This window comes from Capra hircus, chromosome 7, assembly GCF_001704415.2.
Source record: "Capra hircus breed San Clemente chromosome 7, ASM170441v1, whole genome shotgun sequence".
NCBI lineage: Eukaryota > Metazoa > Chordata > Mammalia > Artiodactyla > Bovidae > Capra > Capra hircus.
Genome location: NC_030814.1, coordinates 96,957,361 through 96,982,540, shown reverse-complemented (window position 1 = coordinate 96,982,540; position 25,180 = coordinate 96,957,361). Strand labels below are relative to the sequence as shown.

At 47.9% G+C, this 25,180-nt stretch overlaps 1 protein-coding gene and 1 long non-coding RNA gene across 5 annotated transcripts; one reads left to right on the top strand and one right to left on the bottom strand.

The window, feature by feature from the left end:
• On the top strand, positions 360–6,189 carry LOC106502285. 4 transcript variants are annotated; one of them, XR_001918360.1, is made up of 6 exons: positions 360–486; positions 835–1,022; positions 4,249–4,478; positions 4,915–5,037; positions 5,438–5,522; positions 5,689–6,189. It is a non-coding gene; the product is annotated as an uncharacterized LOC106502285 (long non-coding RNA). The 4 variants fall into 4 exon arrangements; XR_001918359.1 differs by having other exon boundaries at positions 5,438–6,189; XR_001918358.1 differs by having other exon boundaries at positions 4,915–5,522.
• Positions 2,256–13,664, bottom strand: ASF1B (anti-silencing function 1B histone chaperone). Its single transcript, XM_013965082.2, has 4 exons — positions 13,266–13,664; positions 6,117–6,232; positions 4,380–4,556; positions 2,256–3,475 (listed from the first exon to the last, which is right to left on the bottom strand). Exons 1-4 carry the CDS (start codon positions 13,372–13,374, stop codon positions 3,269–3,271), a joined length of 609 nt encoding a protein of 202 aa, XP_013820536.2. The 5' UTR covers positions 13,375–13,664; the 3' UTR covers positions 2,256–3,268.

Here is a 25,180-nt window from a genome sequence, read left to right as displayed (position 1 = left end):
GTCCGCTGCTGCTGTCCGTGACGCCCCCGCAGCCCGCAGCTCATTGGCCTAGGCCGCCCTGACTGACGGCGCTGCGCCGCCATTCATTGGCTCTTCGCGACCCTCCCGCGCTGCCATAGGCTCTCGGCCTCATGACGCGCTCCTAGGACGCTTGGCCACTCGAGCGCTTGCGAGACCCCAACCGGGCGGGCCAACACGTCTGATTGGCGGAGGCTTCCGACAGGGTCCGGGGTCCGCCCAGTGAGGATACCAATTGGTGGAGGCGCGCTGTCCGGCAAGCCCCGGCAGAACGTTCAGTGTCAATCCCTGGGTGAGAGGGCGGGGCGGAGGCGCAGTCTGCTGCCCCGGCGCGCCGGCGGCCGCTGGCCGGCGGCCGCGCAGCGCTCCGAGGCCCAGGAGGCGGTCCAGGCAGGCGTTCGCCCGGCCCCGTGCGCGCCGCAGTCCCCCGCCCCCGTTCAGTGCGGCAGCGGCTGCGGGCCAGCCAAGGTTGGCGCCTCGGCCCCCCCAACCCCAGCCCCGGCGCAGCCGCTGTCCACCTGCCAAGCGGGGGAGGGGCGCGGCAGGCGCCGCGGGTCATAGGTCGCCGGGCTGCCGGCCGTCGTCATTCATAAGGCCTGGCGCAGGATAGCAGCAGCAGGGTCGGGTCCAGGATGGGACCCTGCTGGAGGAGCTTCAGGAGGATGCTGGGCTCTGGGAGTGGGGCGCTCAGTAGACACCTCTTTTCTGGGTGCCTACCCTGGCCTCATGCCAGTAAGAGCTGGCACTTGTTAAATACATTACTTCGCACCACACTCCTTTCACGTAGGTATTATTATCATCATTCCCATTTTACAGATGAGGAATCTGGGGCACAGCCAGGTTGAGGATTCCCTCTGGGCAGTGCAAAAGGAACCTTATCTCCTGAAACAGAGTAGCAAGATGCCTCTTCCTTCAGCGTGCGTGCGTGCATAATTAGTCGTGTCCGACTTTGTGACCCCATGGAATGTAGCCCATCAGGCTCCTCTGTTCATGCGATTATCCAGGTAAGAATACTGGAGTGGGTTGCCATTTCCTCTGCCAGGGGAATCTTCCCAACCCAGGGACTGAACCTGCGTCTTTTATGTGTCCTCCAAAGGCAGGCAGATCCTTTACCACCTGGAAAGCCCCTCTTCCTTCAGGGTCCTCTTTAAATACAGACAGCGTGAGGACGGTCAGTTTCCCACCGCCACGTTTGTGACATTCGGGTCTGGCTCAGTCTATGCTGGGCTGGGGGTGGGGTGCTGCCTTGTACATTGTAGTGTTCAGCAGTATCCCGCCGCCCCCCACCCCCCTCACCATGCCAGTAGAGCCTCCTTTTCTTCTGCTACTTGTGACAGCTAAAACCATCTCTGCCATGCTGAGCCACTTCAGTCGTGTCCATCTCTGTGCAACCTCATCGACTGGAGCCCTTCAGGCTCCTCTGTCCATGGGATCCTCCAGGCAAGAATATTGGAGTGTGTTGCCATTTCCTTCTCCAGGGGATCTTCCTAAGGGAGAGATTGAACCCTCATCTCTTAAGTCTCCTGCATTGGCAGGCGGGTTCTTTTACCACTAGTGCCACCTGCCACCAAAACCATCTCTAGACATTGTTAAATGTGCCCTGGCTGGGTGCAAAACTGCTGCCCAGTTGAAACCACTGAGGTAGAGGAAAGCCCAAACAGGAAGTGATGCCAGGGGCAGGGAACTGGATGAGCTAGCCTCCCTCAGCTTGGGGAGGCTGACTGGTCTCAGTTCTACAAGCCAGCTGGCTGCTCTGAGCCTGGACTGGTATGACCTGTACACCCCACCCAGGAGCCATCTAGACCCATGTTCCTAAGTCCACCTTCGTTTCAAGGAGAGAAGTCTGGGTTTTCCTGTGAATTATGGGGAAATGGCTCACCACTTCACCTGGGGATGTGGAGTTACAAAGTAAGTTTAAGTAAAATTTAATATAAGTATTGATATGTGGGTCCTCAGAGAGCAATGCTAATTTCTTCTGGTGGGTCAAGGTCATGACGTCTGAACAATCACTGGTTATGCTCTATCTACAGAACAGCTGGGTTGCTTAAGTTTTGACAAAAGAATCTTCCTGGACCTCAGTCTGGAATAAAACTATGACAAGACAATAAAAAGAAGTGAGTAAGGGAGAAAGGGGCAGTCAACCTACTGGTTGAGGCAAGAGGGCCCCCCCACTGCCCCCATCATGAGGAGAGAGAGACAAAACCGCCTCAGCCTACTGGAGACAAAAGCAGAAAGAATCTAGATGAAGTGCTTTTTATTTTCAGATCAACCAAACATTTAATATAAAAACCCTTTAATACACAAACTGCAATCACAAACAGCATCCACGTAGCAGCGCGGGAACAGGGGTGAGGGTGAGGAGCATGGCAGGGGAAGGAGGGCTTTCAGGGTCCCTACTGCTTCCCTGGTCTGCACTGTGGCCTGAGAACATGAGGTCTTGGCAGAGTGCAGACCAAGGCAGCCAGAAGCAGAGGAGTCCTGACACCAATATTGAGACAGACGGAACAGCAGGCCCCTCCAACGCACCATTGTCTCCAAGGGGCAGCCTCCAGGGAAAGCCAGATCCAGTTGGGAGGCAAGAGGAAGGTGGCTGTGACCCAAAGGAGAGTCAGCCATCTTACCTCAGCATCCTGCTGATCACCTTTTTGGGAACAGAGTTTTCCAGAGGGCTGTTGAATTGAAAAGTCTTAAAAAATCATCCTGGCAAAAGGACAGAAATTGTGTCCGAGTCTATCTTCTACCAAGACTCCTGGCCTGGGACTCCAGGCAGCTGGGTGGCTCTGCTCAGATGGTTGGGAAGGGAAATGAATGGCAGAGCCTTTGGCCCAGCAGGGTTGGAGCCTTGCCAGGCATTGACCAAGAAAGCCTCAAGGCAGGCCAGGGAGGTCTGTGGGAAAAGTTTTGGGTCAGTGGCACTCCTGGGACGACGGTGGCACAATGGCCTGCAGGTGGAATATATAGTGTGTGAAGAGAGAAAGGACACAAGACAGAAAGAATTAAGAACTGAAGTACCAGGTTCTTTCAGGCCTGGGCAGTAGAGGGGAGATGACCCTCTGGGCCAGGGCTAGGAAAGACCAGAAGCCCCTTCCTTCCTGGGGGCCGAGTCTGGCCTGGATATAGCTGATGGCCCCAAAGTCCTCCATGTGGCCTTCCCAATGCTCTCCGGGAGGCCTGGCTGCCCCTTCCAGATGTGCCAGGAGAGACTGGCCGTGGTCCCAGCTGGGCCCAAGTAGGGCCTGGAGTCCCACAGTTAAATGCAGTCCATGGAGTTCTCAGGGAGGAGGCCCGGGATGCAGCCAGGGAGACCCAAGCCCTTGATGGGGGTGCAGCTGAGGGGGAGACCGCAGCCCAGGGCAGAGTCCTGGTTCTCTATGGCCTCCAGCCTGTCCATGTTGTTGTCCCAGTTGATGTGGAAGCGGGTCACCCGGGGGTTTGAGGCCAAGATGTTCCGCTGGAGCTGGGGTAGGAAAAGGAACACCAACCCTCGTTAGCATGCCCTCGTGTTCTCCCACAAAACAGTGCACTCTCAGACCCCCTCCCGAAGCCCAGGAAGAACGGACTTTGCTTATTCCATTACCATCAACAATATGCGTGCAACTCCAGGGAAGGCCTGTGTGCCATGACTTAGGGCTGGGGCCTATCTAATCTTAATTTTATCATTTTTTTTTCTTAATATATATATTTTATTGAAGTATAGTTGACTTACAATGTTTCAGGTGCACAGCAAGGTGATTGTTATATTATTTTTCAGATTATTTTCCATTATAGGTGATTGCAAGATATTGACTATAGTTCCCTGTGCTATATAAACCTTTGTTGTTTGTAGCATATCTATTTTTTTTAAGTTGGAAATCTAGTATTCTATTCATACTAAGTCAAACAAGTGGAATCAAAATGTCATAAATTTTTTAGTTAAGCAAAAATTCATAAGTTTTCTAAAATATATACATGTATTATATACAAAAAAAGCTTTTGTGTGTGTATATATACACAAAAGCTTTTCTACTACATTTGATAAAGGCTTGAGAAAGAATATATTATTGTTTTTATTTGGCTATACCGCATGGCATGCAGGGTCTTAGTTCCCCAACTAGGGATCAAACCCATGGCCCCTGCATTGGAAGTGCAGAGTCTTAACCACTGGACCGTCAGGGAAGTCCTGGGGCCTATCTAATCTTGACTCTGAGGCAAAGTTCTGAGAAACGAAGACCTTTCTCTCTCTTGTTCCAGGTGCTGTGAGAGCTGAGCACCACTTGAAAACCTTAATAAGTGACCTTGGCTCCCAATTCCAGGGACTCAGCTACCCCCAGGTGCAAAGGAGCCAGCCTGTCTGAAGCAGGAAGTGTGGAGAAGAGCCCTACCTGAGAGAAGTCTGGTTTCAGGGGCGGGTTCTCGCGCAGCTCGGGGCTGAGGTACTCATTGTTGACATAGTAGCCGACTCGGATGAACTCCTGTCCATGGTATGTGCAGGTGATGAGGACCACGGTCACTCCCACGGCATCGGTCTCCGGGATGAGGGATGGGTTGGGGGCATCCGCCTGGGGAAACACATGCTGGGCTTGAGTACTGACAGGACCATCTTCCCTGGTAATATGATTCTCAAGCAATGTGTATTTACAGATTCAAAAGGGTGGTCCCTGCTCTGAGGTTTCAGTTGAGGGAGGAAGACAGAATCCATCACGCCCATGCCCACAAAGTGCCGAATGGGGCAGATGCCACCAAGGAGACGTACATGGCACCGAGGAGGTTGCAATAAGCAAGAGGGTTGTTGTTGCTTAGGTGCTTAGTTGTGTCCGACTCTTCTGCAACCCCCTGGACTGTTAGCCCGCCTGGCTCCTCTGTCCATGGGATTTCCCAGGCAAGAATGCTGGAGTGGGATGCTGTTTCCTTTTCCAGGGGATCTTCCCAACCCAGGGATCAAACTCGCATCTCTTGCATTGGTAGAGGGGTTCTTTACCACTGAGCCACCTGAGAAGCAAGGTGGAGAGCGGGATAAAATGAGGCTGAAGAGGTGAGCAGGTAGGTATCAGTGAATTAAATAAAGGCTTGGGAAAGGTTGAGGATGTTTAGCAGGAGATAGGTGTGGCATTGCTCATTCCATCTGAAAATTCGACTCTGGAGGTCAGTGCAGCTGCAATAGGAAAAGAGCTAAGTGGGAGGTGGGAGACCAGGCAGGGGGCTACAGAAGTCATCCTGGAGAGAGGGCAGTGGCTTAGACCAGGCCTTAGAGAAGGACAGAAGTGGACAGATTTCGGGGGGTGTTGCTAAGGACAGAGCACAGATGGGATCTGAGTAGTTCAGTGTGCATGCTCCTACTTGAGGCAGAACCAGGCAATCTCAGACTAAACGTGTTTTTTTTTTTTTGCCGTCTCTAAGCCACAGTTTCTTCGTTTTTGTTGTTAATTTTGCTCTTTAAAAGGGCCCTAAACGTGGTGCCGAGTGAGGGCTGCCGTGTTCCTAAGAGCAAGGAGGGATGTACCTTATAGAGAAAACACATATGTTAGGTAAGCTCTGCTCAGGCATGAGTTATAGTCCTGTGGGCCATGTGTTCACTGTGAATAAATCCAAAATAAGGTGTCTTTAAACAGAAAAACACATAAAACAAGATTATGTATTGACTGGCTGACAAAAATGTTGACTTGCAGAAACCTAACACTGTATTTCCTCTAGGGCAGGGATTCCCAACCTCCCGGATCTAATGCCTGATGATATCTGAGGTGGAGCTGATAATAGAAATAAAGGGCACAATAAATGTAACGTGCTTGGGTCCATGGGAAAATTGTCTTCCCGGAAATCAGTGCCTGGTGCCAAAAAGGTTGGCGACAGCTGCTCTACGGGCAATGGTTTGGGATTCATTAAATTCAGTGTCCACAGCAACTTTGCAGAACTCCCGTGAGTAACAAGAATCAGCTATAAATTGGTGGCTCTCGGTAACAGCTATGACGTAATAGAGATGGGAGATGTCTGAACTGCCTTTGAGAGGTCAGACAGTGCTTGAGAGGATCTGAACCTGAACTTGGACCAGTGAACCATCTGTGTGCTTTTGTGTCAGAGAGGACGTTTCTAGGTGTCAGGGTCCAAGGCCGAGTCTTTCTTACCTGAAAGACGAACATGTGTCTCCCTGCCGGGACAGGGCCAACCAGCACTGAGTCTAGGATTTGATCAAACTCCTCGCTCTCAGCTGAGCCAACGTAAATGATCTTCCACTCCAGGTCTGCAAGGATACGAGGTGTTAGGAATGGAAATAATTCAACAGCAAGAAAGCTGGGAAAGGGCCTTCTCGTGGTGGTTTTGCATCGGTCCTTAATACATTGCTGCGGCTAAGGCACTTCAGTCGCGTCCGACTCTGTGCGACCCCATAGACAGCAGCCCATCAGGCTCCCCTGTCCCTGGGATTCTCCAGGCAAGAACACTGGAGTGGGTTGCCATTTCCTTCTCCAATGCATGAAAGTGAAAAGTGAAAGTAAAGTCATTGAGTCGTGTCCAACTCTCAGCGACCCCATGGACTGCAGCCTACCAGGCTCCTCTGTCCATGGAATTTTCCATGAGTACTGGAGTGGGGTGCCATTGCTTTTTCCACCTTAATACATTGGTAGATTTTAATTCTCAAGGACACCTGACATCCACTGGAGGTAACCTGCCAAGGTCTGAATTCCCATTTTGTCCTGTGACCTTGAGAAATTCTTTAACCTCGCCATACCTCAGTTTCTGCATCTGTAAAATGGGGAAAACCTGGGAGGGTTGCTGTGAATAATAAAGTCTATTAAAAAAATTTTTTTTTTAATTTTAATAAAGAAACCTGACATCCACTGGGTACCCAGTGCCAGGCACTGCGTCGCTGGGCACCAGGGCAGGCGCGAAGCTCTATTTCCAGTGGGGAAATTTCTCCTGTGGGCCTAGCTTGGCCAGGTGACCTTGACTCTGCACCTCCACGGCAACTCAGGCCTCTCAGAGCCTGAGGGTGAACCGTATGGCAGAGGCTGAATTAAGGGCCACGTGACAGAGGCTCGGAGACATGCTGAGGGAAGAGCAGGGAGCTGGGACAGGAGGCAGCATCCTCTTTCACATACAGGGACTGGTGCCACCTAACTGAGTAGATCCCTCGACAACTGGGGCAGGGCAGCGGGTAGCAATCTGGTTGGAGAGCCAGCCGGCAGGAGGGGGACATGAGGTCGCTGGGGGAGCTGGCCATTCCCTGGGTCCTCCAGATCCAACACCAAGTCACACCTGCTCTCGGACCTTTGGGCGACAGCGACTCAGTCCACAACCGTGGCACCCTAAGGCCATCCTGAACCCCAACTCTCTGGCATCCCCTCCAGTTGGGGGACCCCCATTTCTGGCTCTCTTCTGGCCAGATAAAAGGAAAAGCACTCCGTGAGACCCCGCCCGTCAAACAAAGGAAATTCCCAGTCACTGAGGGCTCTGGCAGGGGGGCCAAGTGTATCAGGGGCAAGGTCACGCTAGTACAGGGAAATCTGGCCGGAGACCTGACACTTATTTTAGGTTCTTTGAAATTACACAACCTACGGGCTCCAGCAGCCCGGGGAGAAGTTTCACAAGCTGTGATTTTCGCAGGAAGCACACTGTCTTATACGTTGCCCTGTTCCTTGGTCTAGTGTCCCACGAGAGCACCCAACTTTGGTGCCTTTTTAAGAAAATATTTATTTGGCTGCACCGGGTCTTAGTTGAGGCCTGCGAACTCTTTGTTGTGGCATGTGGAATCTAGTTCCCTGACCAGGGATTGAACCTGGGCCCCCTGCATTGGGAGCTCGGAGTCTTAGCCACTGGACCACCAGGGAAGTCCTTCTAAAATCACTTGGCCCTTCAGGCAGTATGGACATCACATGCGTCTAAGAGGGCTCATTCTAGGAAATGAATTGGAGTGCATTTTGCCAAAGGAACACGTCTTCCTGAGACAGTTCCTGACTGAAATGTTATTGTTTCTGCTTTTAAAACGCACAGGTGAATTAGAAACACCTGTCGTTTGAATTGACTGTTTACTCTGAGGGAGAGGGCAGTGAATGAGGGTAGGGCTGAGAGTGGATAAGGTCACCCCCATGTCTATAAGTGGTGCTACTGGTAAAGAATCTGTCTGCCAGGGCAGGAGACGAAAGAGACCTGGGTCAGGAATATCCCCTGGAGAAGGAAATGACACTCCACTCCAGGATTCTTGCCTGAAAATTCCATGGGCAGAGAAGCCTGGAGGGCTGCAAAGAGTCAGACATGAGCAACTGAGCACTTGTCTACAAGGGCCTGAGAAATCTCCCCCCGACTGTTATTTCAATTTTCCCTGAGGTGTTTGTGGAGGCAGGGAATGGCCTCTCATAATCCTTAGACCCCTGTTCCTTATTAATCTTATCATGTCCTAAACCGTGGCAGTCTCTTTTTTAACTTTTATTTTTGGCTTTGCCATACAGCACGTGGGATCTTAGTTCCCCAACCGAGGATTGAACCCTGAGCCCCCCACATTGGAAGCTCGGCATCTCAGCCACTGGACCGCCGGGGAAGCCCCAGAGCACCCAACTTCGGAAGCACAGCAATGCCGGGCCACAACTATGGGGGCCTGTCACCTGAGCTCCACGCCCTTCCTCGATACGCTGGTTTCCTGCCCTTTCACAGCTGACACCCGGCCTTCTACTCAGGGACCATATCAGGTCTACAGGATGTGGGTGGCCACTGGACTGAACTGGGCTTCAGTCAAAGCCCATTCTCTTACTTGCAGGAAGGAGTTAAGCTTACTGATTTATTTTTGCTACAAGTAGTGACACAACCGGAAATAACATGTTTTTGGATGAACAGAAAACAAGCTAGCCCTGTTCTCACCTTTCTGACACAGTTCTATCATCTGGTGTCTTTCCTTCTGGCCGCCTTCCCCATCATCAGTGGAGTCACATACGTGTGCACTTAACTAACGTGTTGCATATGTGCTCAGTGGCTAAGCTGTGTCCGACTCTTGTGACCCCATGGACTGTAGCCCTCCAGGCTCCTCTGTCTGTGGAATTCTCCAGGCAAGAATACTGGAGTGGGTTGCCATTTCCTCCTCCAGGGGATTTTCCCAACCCAGGATCAAACCCGAGTCTCCTGCATTGGCAGGCAGATTCCTTTACCACTGAGCCACTTGGGAAGCATGACTAACGTGCTGAGGGTGGATACAAAAGGGAAATTTTAATAGAATAGGGCCTAGTGTCTGCGACTGGCACTCAGCTTTCAATGCTGTTGGCAACGGAGTTCCCTGGTTGCCTAGTGGTTAGGATTTCCGTCTTCCACTGCTGTGGCCTGGTTGCCAGGGAACTGAGATCCCAAATTTGGCACAGAATGGCCCAAACCCAAAAACACCTGTTGGCAAAACCTAAACAAGCCTGTGTGGGTGCAGACTGGAAGAGAGAAATCCAGGTGGTCAGGCGAATGGGTTGAAGTGGTTCCCAGTACTCAGGTCAGAAAGAAACCAGAGAATTAACCAAGGCCGACAATACTCACTCAGGAATTAAGGAGCTGAGGGACTTCCCTGGTGGTCCAGTGGCTAAGATTCCGAGCTCCCAATGCAGCGGGCCCAGGTTCAATCCCTGGTTGGGGAACTAGACCCCACATGCTGCTAATAAGAGTTCGCATGTCACAACTAAACAGACTCCGCATGCTGTGACTAAGACTCGGGGCAGTCAAATAAGTAAATAAATATTAAAAAACAATAAGTTGAAGAGTTTATAAAATCATCTATGGAAGACAGAAGATGACTGAAACAAGGACTCTTAAGCAGAGGCATCCTGAAATGACTCCACTTTTTTGAATGAGCTGTGAGGACGTCAATCACAAACAGCACAAATTCATTCCTGCTGAATATGAATTAAGGTCGCACATGTGTAACATATGCCTAGCCTTCTAAGTAATTCCAAGGGTAAATGGATTCCATTGTTTTGACTTTATGCCTTAACTTTATCATCTAACCACTGCACAAAATGCTCCTCCACTATGTATGAAAACAAAATCCAGACCAACAGTATGATGAAAAACATAAAAAAAATTATGGTAGTTGAACTAGCTGGAGAACCTGTTTCCTTTCCCCCCCAAAACACAAACAGGACTACCCTGGTGGCACAGTAGATAAGACTCCACCTGCAATGCAGGAGACACAGGCTCCATCCCTGGTCCAGGATGATCCCAACAGGTCTCAGGGTAACCAACTCCATGCGCCGCAACCACTGAGCCCGTGTGCCACAGCTACTGAAGTCTGCTCATCCTAGGGCCCAGGCTCCACAACAAGAGAAGCCTCCTGCAATGAGACACCCAAGCACCATGACGAAGAGTAGCTCCTGCTCCCAACTAGAGAAAGCCCAAGTGCAGCAATGAAGACCCATCATAGCCACACACACACAAATCCCAAACAATCAAAACACAACAAAACAACCCCAACCCCAACAACTTATCTAGTATGCCTTTTTCTGTTTATCACTTTCCCTTTGTTCATAATACAGTTGAACCTTGGCCTGACCACAGTGCGTTCGGTGTAGGTCAGAAAATCTGGCTCTAAGACTTGTTCAGGCAGTATCTCATGAATCTCTCAACTAAACTGGGGGGAAACACACCCAATGTATTGAATACAGACCCAGGCCTTGGACGCATCTATTTCCACATGCTGCTGAGGGGAGAGAGAGAGAGAGAGTAAAAGCAGTTCAGAGCCCTTGAGAAATGGCTCAGAGTTGGGGCTGGGTGTTCAGATCTTCAGTTGCCAGGTAATAAGGCTGACTGAGAATTTCTCCAGAATCTAAGAGACTTCTAAAGCCAGGCCTACTCCATTTGTTTGGGAGGCAGGAGACAAATCCTTTCTGCTCTGTGGGAAGAGGCAGAAAGCATGTTGACAGGTCAGAGTGAAGCGCGGCCCTACAGGTACAACCAAGGAGTCTAGACTTCCAGGCCAGAGTTGGTTTTCCAACTGGAATTCTTCTGAGCAAAAGCTTTATTGTCCAGGTATAATTAATAATAAGACCCTGTTGCCCTCTTCTGTCCTGTTTATGTCTCACTTCTAAAATAGTGGGTGCATTCTTTTCCAGTTTATAGCAAAGATAAAGAACCCTGGACTCAGAACTCAGAGACAAGACCTAGTGTGAATAATTCTACACACCAGCTGTGTGACCTTGGAAAAATCATTTTGTTTCCATTAAAAAAAAAAAATGACCTTGGGGAAAGAAAGAACTGTCTTTAGGGATTTCCCTGGTGGTCCAGTGGTTAAGAATCCACCTGCCAAAGCAGGGGATATGGGTTTGATCCCTGGTCCGGGAAGACCTTACATGCTGTGGAGCAACTACTCCCGAGCGCTACAATTACTGAAGCCTGCTCACCTAGAGCCTGTGCCCCTCAACAAGAGAAGCCACCGCAGCAAGAAGTCCAATGCACCACAACGAAGAGTAGTCACTGCTCACCTCAACTAGAGAAAGCCTGAGCAAAGCACCGAAGATCTAGCTCAGCCAAAAATAAATAAATCTTAAACAAAATATAACACAAATAAAAAACAATGACCAGCAGGTTGACTTTAGACTCTCCTGATTCTATAAACAGATTAGTAAAGTAACAGGGCAGTAGCTTTGCAGGAATGAAAGTACTAGATAATGACCATGCAACCATTTTTAAATGCCAGGAGCTCAAACAGGCTGATTGAAACCCGATCTCCTGCCATCTGGGAACTATGAATCCCTTGAACTATTAGCTCCTTACATCTCTTGGCTTTAAAATTAAATCTTATTCCACAGGGTCATTCTACACTTTATTTATTTATTTACACCCCGCCTTGTTCCAGAAAGGATTTAACTGGGCATATTCTATAGTTAGTCATAAGTAGAATGACTCCTTGATTTAAAAACGAGAGAAAGCAGGGAGTGATCCAATGGCCCCACCCAAGCACACATCAAAACTCTTCAACCCCATGTTAGTTGGAGAAGCCCATTTGTAGGCAAACCACCCACCAACCACTGAGAATTACTAGTTTAGCACACCCTTGCCTTCCAGATCTCTACCTCCTTAGAGGCTGCCTCTTCTCTTTTAACCACCAAGTAGAGAAGATATCTTTCCTCCTGAAAGTGGTGCCAAGACTCGCTGAACAACCTTAGCTTCTCTGGTTTTTATAGACTTTTACTTGAAAGGTCTTTTACTCTGTCTCCCGCCTTCTCATCTGTGAGATGAGAGCCATGTCCGCCTTTTGTCACAGGGATGAATAAGCACATCTGTGAAAGCACCTTGGAAAAGGTGCACAAAAGGCTGTGACCTCCCAGATTGAAGCCAAACATCACCATGGCTCGGCCTGGCACACCCACCCCACACCGCGCAAGTCGAGGTCAGGCCATCAAAAGTGTTGCGAGCTTTGCTGCAGCGGGTCAGCAGGAATCCAGCAGGCCAACAGCAGGAACCAGCTAACGTGTGGCCATGCCACTCCTTAGATCTGAGTGTGTTCATTGAAGCCCACAGTCAGGGAAGAGGAAGGAAGAGGAGTTGGGGAGACCAGATCATCCTCAAACACTGGAGCAGGAAGCCAGGTCATGCCTCTCTTGAGGAAGTAGAGGGTTGGGGCCAGACTAAAGAGGGAAGCCAGGTTCTAGGGTATGTGCTTTGAGGTAGGAAACAAGCAGAAGGGGGGTGGGGTGGGGTTAAGTATCAGCAGGTAGGGGATATTATGGGGAGACAAATGGGGAGATAAGGATGTGTGAGGTCTTGCCAGAGGGGGAGGATCTTCACAGGAAAAATGAGGGAGGAGGCTGCGGTTTTCATATGGGACATGGGAGGGGGCTAGAGCTTACATCTCCACAGGAAAAGAGTGAGGTGGAAGTGTCTCACCACAGGGGAGAGGGGATTGGTGGGGGAGGCTGGGTGGCTGGAATGGTAGTCTGTCCATACAGAAATAGAAGATGGGGGGTTTCTTGCTACAAGGAAGATGGGAAGGCTGAGGGTCTCTGCAGGTTAAAGAACTGAGGCTGAGGTCTCTACACAGAAAACAGGTGCTCAGGAGGAACGCCCAGGAGAAAGAGGAGGATGAAGTGGTCTCCATCAGAGAAGAGGAGTAACCATGGGGGTGGGGTGCGATGGGTCGTCTCCAAGGGGCGGGGTTGGGGCTGGTGGGCGGGCTTTGGTTCAAGGGAGATCGCGGTTGGGGGAGGGGGAGAGGGAGAGGGAGTGTGTTTGGCAGGGTTGGCCTCGGGGTTGTCTGCAAAGGGAGGTCGGGGTTAGCTCAGGGGAGTGGGGTCTCCACAAGGGCCCAATCTCACCGTCTGCCAGGGCCTCATTGCACTCAAAGCTGATCTCGAACCGGAAAGGGCTGTGGAAAGGGCTCGGATTCTCCAGCACCGCCACGTTCAATACTGACACTTTAGCCATCGCCTCGTCGGGTCACGGCTGAGGCCAGAGCTGGGGCCGAGCCCGCGGCTGGGTCCTGTCGGGTCAGCGGCGAAGCTCTGCCCAAACCCGCTCCCGCCTCCTCTGACCGCGATCTGAAATGCGTATCTAGTCCGCGCGCCTCCTTCAAATAGCCGGCTCTCACCCTACGGCCAATCACCGTCAACGCTCCACGACTGCGCGAGTGCTTCCTCAGCCAATCCTGGAGCGCCGGTCGGCGCGCGCCGAGACTCCCGAGACCAATCCGTGGAGCTCCATCTCAGGGATGAGCGAGGGAGGCGGGACCGTCTCTAGGCTTCTTTGGTGTCCGCGGGGAACCAATCCCCAGAGTCTCCGACTCGGATGTCCAGGGGGGGGTGGGCGGGGTCAGAGCGCCTGGCTCTTCTTGGCCAATCCCTAGGGTCCCCGCACCAGCGTGGTCCGCGATTAGCCCCGCCTTTCCGGGAGACTCTTCCAGCTGGGGGGAGCGCAGTCAACCGCCGAGTGGTGGCGCACAGCGCTCGCTTAAGCGGGAAGGAAGGGAGGTGCTGGACTTGCAGTGATTGGCAGGCAGAAATGGGGCGGAGATAAAGCAGGTTTTCTGAGAGGTGATTGGCTGAGTTGGCTGCGGGGGCGGGAGAAGAGAAGACGCGGCCGGGGATTCGTGGAAGTGGAGCGGAAGTCGGCAGCTGACGCGGTTGAGCAGAGTGTGAAGAGAAAGGAGCAGCGTTTGCGGCATCGGCGTCTGTCAGCAGGTGAGCGTTGCCGGAAGTTTCTCTAAGGGGCTCCTGGCCCCGCAGACCCCGCAGGCTGGGCGTCCGTTGTGAACGTTGTGAACGTTTAACTCACCCTTGAGCGCAGACGGTGCCGCGCTAACGCGGCGCTCTGGGGCCCGGGACCCGGTAGTCGGGCCTGGTTCGAATCAGGTTCTTAGGACTTGAGAGCCTCTGGGGAGGTTTCAGGTGGACGGCGCTGAATAGGATTTCGAATCCGGCCTCTGCCACGCACCACCCGAGGCCTCATTTCCCTGCTCATTGAGCGGGGTGATGAAGATTTACTGGCCTGACTTATGACTACATAATACATCTAGAAACTTCTTTCCACTCCCAGGCGTAGGCGGGACCACCGTCACCCCCTGTCTGGAAGACTCGAGGGGCCGCCGCATTCCTTTAGTCCGCTTCCACGGGCGGCAACAAACCTAATCTTAAACTTTTCTATAGTAACCACGTTAAATATATATATATAAATATATTAAATTTAATGTAGTATAGCCACAATATCATTTCAACATGTGATCGGTATTAAAAAAAAACACGAACCTGAGGTATCTTTTATTTTGTTACCTAGTACTAACGGTTTGAAAACCTGTATGTTTTACACGTTACACCACATCTGTGATCCGGACGCTAGGTTTTCACCGGAAATAGTTGAGGTTTCATAAAATTTACAGTTGAAATGGAGATTCACATGCCCAAGTGTTTCCCAACATACGTTAAAATTTCCCATGAACTCAATCTCAAGTCGGTGATAAATTGAAATATTAATTAATGAAAGTTAAGCGACGTGGAATGTTCTGTTTCACAGTGGCACTAGCCACACTGAGGTGCTTGTCATCCCGTGGCTTCCGATATTGGATAGCCAAAACCAACTTCAGCCAAACTGACCTTTTTGTTTCATAAAATCTGATATGACACCCCCCACCTCTTTTCTGGTGCCTCCTTGTTATTCAAGTCTCTGCTCAAATTTCTTCGGAGAATCCAAGAGCCCCCTGAACAACATTCAAATTCGTGGAACATAAGCCTGAACGGTACATTTCAAGCCACTAGTATTTCTTATCCATCCTCCTCTGTGGCCTCGTGATGCTCAGAATATTCTCTTTTTTTTTTTTGTATCTCCATCTCAAGTAGGATTGAAAGGTTTCTTCCCCTCATTGAAACGATTTGGCTGCAAGAAAATTCCCATTATGATTGGCTCTGGGTTCTTGGCAGTCATTGGGCATCCTTAGGAATTTTTGTGAGTTGAGAAGGTCAAATTTTCAAATTATTTCCAAATGTAATTCAATTGCTTATGCATATGAACTTTGATGAAGTTGTTATATTTTGTTTTCTAGATATTAAACATTTTATTCATTACAACTTTGTAGTTTTCTTTCTGCATTGTGGAACTTTTTTTTCCTTTATTCTCAGCCCCAACCTTTTCATAGCCCCTGAAAAGTTCATCAGTCACAATTATTATGTCTCTGTCTATAATGCCTTCTCCCTACAGCTGGCTGAATAATCTTCAGTTGTAAACTAGATCATGTCATTACTCTGCTTAAAACCTTCAAAGGCTTATCATACTTAGGATGAAACTTAAGATCTTCACTGTGGCTTAGGAGGCCCTGCACAGTGGCCTCAACTGACCTCATCTGCCAGTCTCCCTCTTGTCACCACTCCCAAGCCCTGCTGGCTTTATTTCCTGTCTTTCAACACACCAAACTTGATTCCTGCTGCCTGGCTTTGCAGTTGCTCTTCCCTCTGCCTGGAACGTGCTTCCTTTAGCTAATTGCTTGTCTGTCTCATTCTCATCATTTATGGTTCACCCCAGATGTCTCTCCAGAAGAAGCCTTCTTGGACCACCCTAGTTAAAGTAGACCTTCATTTATCACAAAAGCCTGCTTATTAGGAGCACTTATTAGAATCTGTAGATATGTTTGTTTTTTTTTGGCTCCGCTGCATGGCTTGCGGAATCTCAGTTCCCTGACTGGGGATTGAACCTGGGCCACAGCAGTGAAAGCCTCAAATGCTAACCGCTAGAACACCAGGGAACTCTTGTCGTCCCTCAATAGACTGAAAGCTGGTTGAGGACAGTGATCCCACCTGTCTCATACAGACCTCTCAGTTAGGACCTCACATGCAGAAAGTTTTCAGTAGATTGTTTTTAAAAAAGAATAAATCCTTATAAAGGGCTTACATGGTACCTGGAATGTGAAAACTACTTCATAAACAAGAAACATTAGCAGTGCATAGTCATCATTTTTCTTACGTAGTATTTCAGGTGTACTCAGAAGAAGAAATGCTATAACAAAGTACATTTTTACTCCTTACCCAGCTTAAGAAGTAAAACATTAGTGATGCAATTGAAAGGCCGTATATATCCCTGCCTCAAACCTATTCCTCCCCTTTTTTCAGATGTAACTACAATCTTGGATTTAGTGTTTATCTTTCTGTACATGCTTGTACATCTTTAATAGGTGTCTTCAAACTATATATAGTATTGTATGTCAACACTCGGAACTCAGGAAGTCCCATGTGACTTCACCAGGAAAGAACTTGTGGAAGCTTGTGCCTGGTTTTCTCCAGACTTTGCCCCATGCTCCTTTTCTCTTGGCTGATTTTGCTTTGTGTCCTTTCACAGTAAGAAATCATACCATGGGAAATTCCCTGGCAGTCCAGTCATTAGGACTCCGTGGTTCCATGGCAGAGGGCATGGTTTCAGTTCCTGGTCAGGGAACCAAAAACAAAAACCCAAACAAAATCATACCTTGAGTAGGCTAGATGCTAAATTCTATGAATCCTCTTCATGAATCATAGAAGCTAGGGGTTATCTGAGATTCCCAATGCAGTGTCATACCAGACATACCCCATCAGGGCTGGCATTAAGGGGAGGAAAAGCAAGGGCACAACATTTAAGGAGACACATACCCTCCAAGTCACACAAGTGCCAACCTGTACTTGCATAACTCTGAAGGCAAGTACCTCCTACAATTTTGTCGAGACACCTAGCTTGCCTCTGGTGCCAGCCCCGCCTTCTGAAACTTGCCTTTTTTTGGTCACACATAATACTTTAAAGATGTGTTTGTGACACATGTGTAGCTCCAGCCGTTTGTTTTCCCTCCTGCATAGCTGTGCTGTGTGATGCGGTAGCCATTAGCCGTGGGTGGCTATATATATATATATTTTTGCAGTTAATCCAAATTAAATGAAAACTTAACTCCCTGGTTACTTAGCCACACTTCATATGTTTAATAGACACCATGGCTTGTGGCTGCCACATTAGACAACTCCAATAAAGAATGCTTGCGTGATCACTGAAAGTTTTGTTGGACAGAATTTGCTTATCCATCCACCTCTTGCTTGTTATTTAAGTTGTTTCTACTCTTCTGTTTTTTCCTTAAATTTAAAAAATTTACTTAGGTTTGGCTGTGCTGGGTCACATTGCTGTGCTGGCTTTTCTGTAGCTGTGACAAGCAGGGGCTACCCTCTGGTTGCGATGCATGGGCTTCTTTCCTCAGTGGCTTCTCTTATTGCAGAGCACAGGCTCTAGGGTTCACAGGCTTCAGTAGTTTTGGCTCCTGGGCTCTGAAGCACAGGCTCAATATTTGTGGCACACAGACTTAGTTGCTCCTCTTCATGTGGGACCTTCCCGGACCAGGGATCTAACCCATGTCTCCTCCATTGGCAGGTGGATTCTTTACCACAGAGCCGCCGGGGAAGCCCAGTTTCCAGTCTTCTGTCTTCCAAACAGCACTGTAGTGTTCATTGTTGTGCATGGCTCTTGGTGTACACTTGCAGCGGTCTCCCTGGGATGCATACTTAGGTGATGGTTTGCTGAGGTTTGGGAATATTCACCTTGACTAGATATTGCTAGTGTGTTCTTCAAAATGATGGAGCCAGTTATCACTCCTGCCAACAAAGTTGCTCTTGCTCTGTCCTTATTACACTTGCTGTTGTCAGACTTTTACATACTTGTCCTTATGATGGGTGTGAATTACTGGTTTCAGTTTGCATTACCCTGATTAACAAAGGAAACTGAACTTTTTTCATGTTTGTTTGACTATTTGCTTTCGTGAATTGCCTATTCATATCTTTGTCCATTTTCCTGCTGGATTGTCTTCATTTTACTGAGTGCAGGACTTCTTATAAGTGAGGTGTGTGTTTTTGTTTGTATGGTGTCTTTTTCATTTCTTTTTAAAATGTTTATTTGGCTGCACTGGGTCTTAGTTCTCTCTAGTTGTGGTGTGTAGGCTTAGTTGCTCTGAGGCATGTGGAATATTAGTTCCCCAGCAGTGAGTGAAGTCTCTCAGTCGTGTCTGACTCTCTGCGACCCCATGGACTGTAGCCTACCAGGCTCCTCAGTCCATGGAATTTTCCAGGCAAGAGTACTGGAGTGCGTTGCCATTTCCTTTTCCAATTAGTTCCCCAACTGGGGATCAAACCCAAATCCCCTGCATTGCAAGGCAGATTATTAACCCCTGGACTGCCAGAGAAGTTGCACTGTAGTGTCTACTGATGTTCAGAATTTATTATTATTACTGTCACCATCATCATTATTTTAATGTCATCAGAATTATAAATCTACTTACAGTTGGTGTTTTTTGTGTCTTGCTTAAGAAATCTTACACTGAGGTCAATAAAATATCTTACTGTATTTCTTCTGAAAGTTATATTTTTCATATTTAGGTTAAAAAAATCAAACTGGAATTTATTTTTGTTTATGATGTGAGGTAGGTTTAATTTTTTTCAAATGGATAACCAGTTGTTCCAGCTTCAGCTCCATTTATTGAGCAGACCAGTGGTTCTCAAAATACAGCCCCTTGGGGGTCCCTAAGAACCTTTTAGGGAGTCCATGAGATAAACTTTTCATAATATTCTAAAGCATTATTTGCCTTTTTCATTTGTGCTGTGTTGTTTGTGTACTGTTGGTACAAGAGCGACAGTAAACCTGCTGGCCACTTGCGGAATCCGTGCAGGGTCACTGTATTATGCATCATGTCGTGGTCGTCATTGTATTCCTCACCACCTCACACACGCTCAGTGCTGAAACAATTTCACTGAAGAATGTCCTTGAAGGAGCAGTGAAAGTAGTAATTGTGTTAAAGCTTAGCCCTACAGCAGGTCTTCCTAATATTCTGGGTGGGGAAATGGGACATTTGCGGAGCGCACTTCTGTTGCATGCTGGAGAATGACGGTAAGGAGGTAATGCACTTGCCCAGTGTCAGTGGAGGTGGAACAGCCTACCTTTTTCATGAACACCATTTTTACTGAATAATCACTAATTATTAACTATTCAGATTAGGATATTGGCCATGTATTTTCTCAGAAATGAATGAAGTGAGTTGTCTCTAGGAGGAACATTGACAGTGTGTTGTCAGTGATAATATTTGAGCTTTGAAGCAAAACAGACATTTGGGAAGCTTTTATTCATCACCGCGAGCCTGATAACATATATATATATGGCTGCTCTGGGTCTTAGTTGGGGCACGTGGGATATTCAGTCTTCATTGTGGCATATAGGATCTTTAGTTGCGGCATGTGGGATCTAGTTCCCTGACCAGAGATTGAACCCAGGCTCTCTATTTGGAGCACCAGGGAAGTCCCCAACTTTTCAATATTTGAAGGGTTTCCTGATGAGATCAGTGGTGATACAATTAACATACATTAAAAAAAATACTATATAGTGAAATATAATAACTCAGCATATTAATGTTTTCCTAAAGACCAATGCATGATGTTATAAAATCAGTCATATAAGGTCAAAATTTGTAAAATAGACCAATGAGTTCCAGTGTAACAGTAAGAAAAGTTTATTGATACAGTTTCATACTCTACATTGTAACTAAATACACCACCACTTGTTGAGTTTTGGTATAGTAACCAAGTAAAATATCCCAAATTAGTTGAAAAGTCTATAACACTCCTCCCTTTTCCAACTATATGTCTTTGTTAGGCTGGCTTTTCTTCATATACTTCAACCAAGACAGCATAGTGCAACAGGTTGATTGCAGAAACCTATGTGAGAATCCAGCTCTTTCATTATGCTAGAAGGTAGGAGCTTTACAAAAATGTAAAACAATGCCATTCTTTTCACTACCTGTTTTTTAAAAATATACAGTTATTTTTAATAAAATAGGTTATTTTAACATTTAAAAGATTTATTACCTAATTTAAATATTTTAAATTTTTCTCAGTTTTAATTTCCAATTTAGTAAATATAAATAGATATAACCTCTAGTCCTATAAAGAACAGCTCATTAGGGTCCTCGTTAATTTTTTTAAAATTAATTTTTTAGAGCAGTTTTAGGTTCATGACAGAGTTCTCACATCCGCTTCTGCCTCGCGCATGCATAGTATCCCCTACTGTTAACATCCACCACTGAAGTGGTGAATTTGTTACAATTGATGAACCTATACCGACACATCATTATCACCTAAAATCCACAACTTACAGAAAGGTTCACCCTTGGTGTACATTCTGTGGACTTCAACAAATGTGTGACATATTCATTATAAAATCCTCTGTGCTCCTCCCAGACAACCCCCTCCCTACCATTATTTTTAAGATAAGTTTTTAAAAGAGTGAAGGGAGCTCAAGACCAGAAAATGTCAGATCCTCTGGATTAATCCATCCTTTTCCTGCTGCTGCTGCTGCTGAGTCGCTTCAGTCGTGTCCAACTCTGTGCGACCCCATAGACGGCAGGCCACCAGGCTCCGCCGTCCCTGAGATTCTCCAGGCAAGAATACTGGAGTGGGTTGTCATTTCCTTCTCCAATGCATGAAAGTGAAAAGTGAAAGTGAAGTCCCTCAGTTGTGTCCGACTAGTCGCAGCCCCATGGACTGCAGCCCACCAAGGCTCCTCCTTCCACAGGATTTTCCAGGCAAGAGTACTGGAATGGGCTGCCATCGCCTTCTCCCATCCTTTCTCCTAGTGATTTGTAATCTCTGCCTAGAGCAAGTTTCCATCTAGCTACAGGTCTCTTCCCTCAGACTTTTTGTCTCTTCCCCTGCCAACACCCCATTGTGTGAAATATTAACACACTATAACCAGTCTTGGCAAGGCTAATTCCCCACCTTGTTCTTTCTTCTTCCATCTGTGTTGGTTATCCTTGGCCTTTGTTCCTCCATAGAAAGTAGGACACACAAATACTTTTTCCTGTTGCAAAAGTAATATATGTGTAATGCAAACAATTTTTAAAATGCAGAGTTTCAAGAAAGTTATAGTTACCCCTGTTAATATTCTGATGTTTAGCTTTATATTCTGCATATATTTTATATTTATACACACACATACAGTTTCATGTTTGTATATACACACTGTTTGTATCTACATGCCATCACAACAAAAGTAAAGTCATACTTTACCTTGTTTTTATATATAGGTTTTTATCCTTAGGATTGTTATGAATATATTTTCACGTCATTTAGTGTTCTTCCACATTATCATTTTGAGTGGCCGCAAATGGATGTGCATTATTCACATAACAGTTCTCTGTGCTGAAATTTTAGATTATCTAGCGTTTCACTCTTAGAAGCCTTGTTGCAGTGAACCTTCTTGTTGCAGTCTTCATGCACATGGGTGTTTCCTTAGGATCAATTCCCAGGAGAGGACTGGTTGGCTTAAAATGAGGGCTTCAGTTGTGAGAAGCTGGGTGGTGGAAAACAGTGGGGCAGGACAGATGGAAGAGACGTGGTTACAAGGGTTTTCATCAAGGAGCGGTCCAGTGACCTAGGAAGGGATACAGGTGGAGCGGGTCCTGTCATCGCAGCTTGTTGCCATGACTGAGATGTTTGAAAAGGTGAGAGAGGAGCAGAATAAGCCTGAGGAGGGACTTCTCTGGTGACCCTGGTGTTAGGAACCCATCTGCCAATGCACAGGACACAGGTTTAGTATCTGGTCCAGGAAGATTCCACATGCCACAGGGCAGCTAAGCCCAGGCACTGCAACTGCTGAAGCCCATGTGCTCTAGAGCCCATGCTCCGCAATAGAAGCCACGAGAAATCCTGTGTATCGCAGCTCGAGCGCAGCCCCCGCTCACCACAACTAGAGAAGGCCCATGTGCAGTAACGAAGACCCAGTGCAGCCAAAAATAAGAAAAAAGAATAATGTATCTCAGGGAACTCAAACAGGGGCTCTATATCAACCTAGAGGGGGAGCATGGGAGGGAGGTTCAAGAGGGAGGGGACGTATGTATACCTATGGCTGATTGCCTATAGCTCAAATAGTAAAGAGTGCCTGCAATGCAGGAGACCAGGGTTCGATCTCTGGGTCGGGAAGATCCTCTGGAGAAGGGAACGGCAATCCACTGCAGTATTCTTGCCTAGAGAATCCCATGGACAGAGAAGCCTGCAGGCTACAGTCTATGGGGTTGCAAAGAGTCAGACATGACTGAGCGACTAACACACACACATGGCTGATTCATGTTGAGGTTTGACAGAAAACAAAATTCTGTAAAGCATTTATCCTTCAATTACGAAATAAATTTTAAAAAAAGAATAAGCTTGAGGATATTGTGGGGATAAAGGGGTAGCCTCAGCCTAGCACCTCTAGATCTTCCCAAGAGTTCGTGGGAGATAGGTTTTCTCAACAGCAGAGGCTCCAGTGCTTTCAGTCCTTTGGGTATCTGAGAGAATCCTCCATTGCTCTGCATCAGGGCCTTCCCTCTAGCTTAACTCACATGAGTCCACTCTGGATAGTCCTCTAACATACTAGCTATGTAGGGACCATGAGGGTGTGGCACAGTTTGTGGGCATTCCTCTGATGTGGGGAGCCCATATAGTCAGCCCCCCTTAGTGTGTGCCTAGTAGGCTTGGCAGAAAGTGGGGGGCGGTGCTGGGAAACTGCAGCTGAGTGCAGACAACCCTAGATGCAGCCCCTGAGGTCAGAAGACCAAGATGGAGGCCTGGTCCAACTTTCTCTCAGCCAGGTGAATGTCAGTGTGTTTCAGCTTCTGTAGGTGTAAAATGGAACTAAGTAAAACCTGTCTCGTTGGGTGGTTGGAAGGATTAAATTGGACAGTATACGTAAGGTATCTACAGGGTGTGGGCACTTTGAATTGCTTAGTAATCTTACTTGAGTAAGTCATTTAATCTTTCTTAACTTCAGTTTCCTCATCTGATATGTGGGGATAATAACATGTTATGATAATTAAGATGAAATGTAGCAAAGAGCTTTGAAAGGAGTCTCAACATAAGTGTTATTGTTCCTGGGCATGTGCATATGGTTGCCCCCAGTGTGGACGGATGCCTGACAAGCCCTGAGGCTCACAGGTTGTCAGGCACAGCAGGCCTCGCTGTGTGTGCGGAGGAAGGAGTCGTGTGTGCAGTGCTGGGAGAGTAAAGGGCAGCAAGGAGGAAGAACTGGCCTTGTTGTAGAATCTCATCTCATGCCAGGATTAAATCTCAAAGAGCGTGAGGTCAGAATCATATACAGTTAAGTTTAACTATGCTTAAATCTCCCGAATTTGCTCACAGAGCATCTTTCAGTAAGTCCAGTAGAACTAGTTCCTCATCAGCGTAGGATATCGTTGGGCATTAGCTAAACTGTTGAACTTAGGTTTCAGGACCTTGCTGAACTAACATCAGCATCACACAGAACAGTGTGTGGGAGCTGAGAGCTGCTGAGGGAAGGGTTTTAACTCATCTCAGGCCTACTCTGTGTCTGATGCTCAGTTCAGCTTTATGTCTTTTAACAAATATTCATTGATCACCTACAGTGTGTCAGACACTGTGCTAGACAGTAGGAAACAGCAGTGGAAAGAAAAAGACCCTTATGCATTATATTCTTGGGCTTATCTTGTGGCTCAGCTGGTAAAGAATCCGCCTGCAATCTTCCCTGGTTTGGGAAGATCCCTGGAGAAGAGAAAGACTACCAACTCCAGTATTCTGGCCTGGAGAATTCCATGGACTGTATAGTCCTTGGGGTCGCAAAGAATTGGACGTGACTTGTGCATTATATTCTAGTTTGGGAGGCAGACAATAAACAAGCAAAAAAGTTAGTTTGTGAGATGGGAGACAAAGCAAGACAGGGGTTGGGAAATTCTGGAGCAGCAATTGCCATTTAAATGGAGTAGCCTGGTAAGGCCTGGTGGGAAGCTCTGATTTTCATATGCCCTGCCAGGAGAATATGTGAACCGTAGGAACAGCCGGTGCAAAGGTCCTGAGGCAGACAGGAGAGTGCCTGTGTGTTCGTGGATGGTGAGGACCCCAGTGTGACTGGAGTGGAGGGAAGGAGGAGAGCCATGGGGATGAGATCTGATGCTGGAGAGCCTGTGGGCCATTTTGTTGTCCTGGCTCTTTTGTCTGGGCCAGGAGGAGGCCTTCCGGGCTTTAAGCTGAGGAGGGACAAAAGTATGCTTATTGAGATCACTTTGGTTTCTGTGTTGAGAAAAGCCTGAAGAGGGACAAGGGAGCTAGTTTGTGGACTGTTAACCATGGTCCTGATGAGAGACAGTGGGGGCTTGAACCAAGGTAGTAAGAACTAGTTAATTGGGTATTTTAAAGTTAGAGCCACCACTGCATCTGCTTCAGATTAGACGTGGGGTATGAGACAGCTAGTGAGTTCAAGGGAGGCTCCAAGGGTCTTATCTTGAATCTCAGGGTAGACTTGCTGTTACCCAAGGTGAAGCTGGTAGGAGGGACTGGAGCAGGGTGTGTGTGTGTGTGTGTGTGTGTGTGTGTGTAGCTGGCTGGTAGGAGGGACTGGAGCAGGTGTGTGTGTGTGTGTGTGTGTGTGTGTGTGTGTGTGTGTGTAGCTGGCTGGTAGGGACTGGAGCAGGTGTGTGTGTGTGTGTGTGAAGCTGGCTGGTAGGAGGGACTGGAGCAGGTGTGTGTGTGTGTGTGTGTGTGTGTGTGTGTGTGTGTGTATAGCTGGCTTCAGGCCACGTTACATTAGGAGGAACTGGAGCAGGTCTGTGTGTCTGTGTGTGTAGCTGGCTTCAGGCCACATTACATTTGAGATCTTACCGGACACCCGGGGGAAGATGTGGAGTGGTTCATTAGATGTAAATGAATCTAGAGCTCGAGATGGAAGTTCAGGCTGGAGCTCTACATTT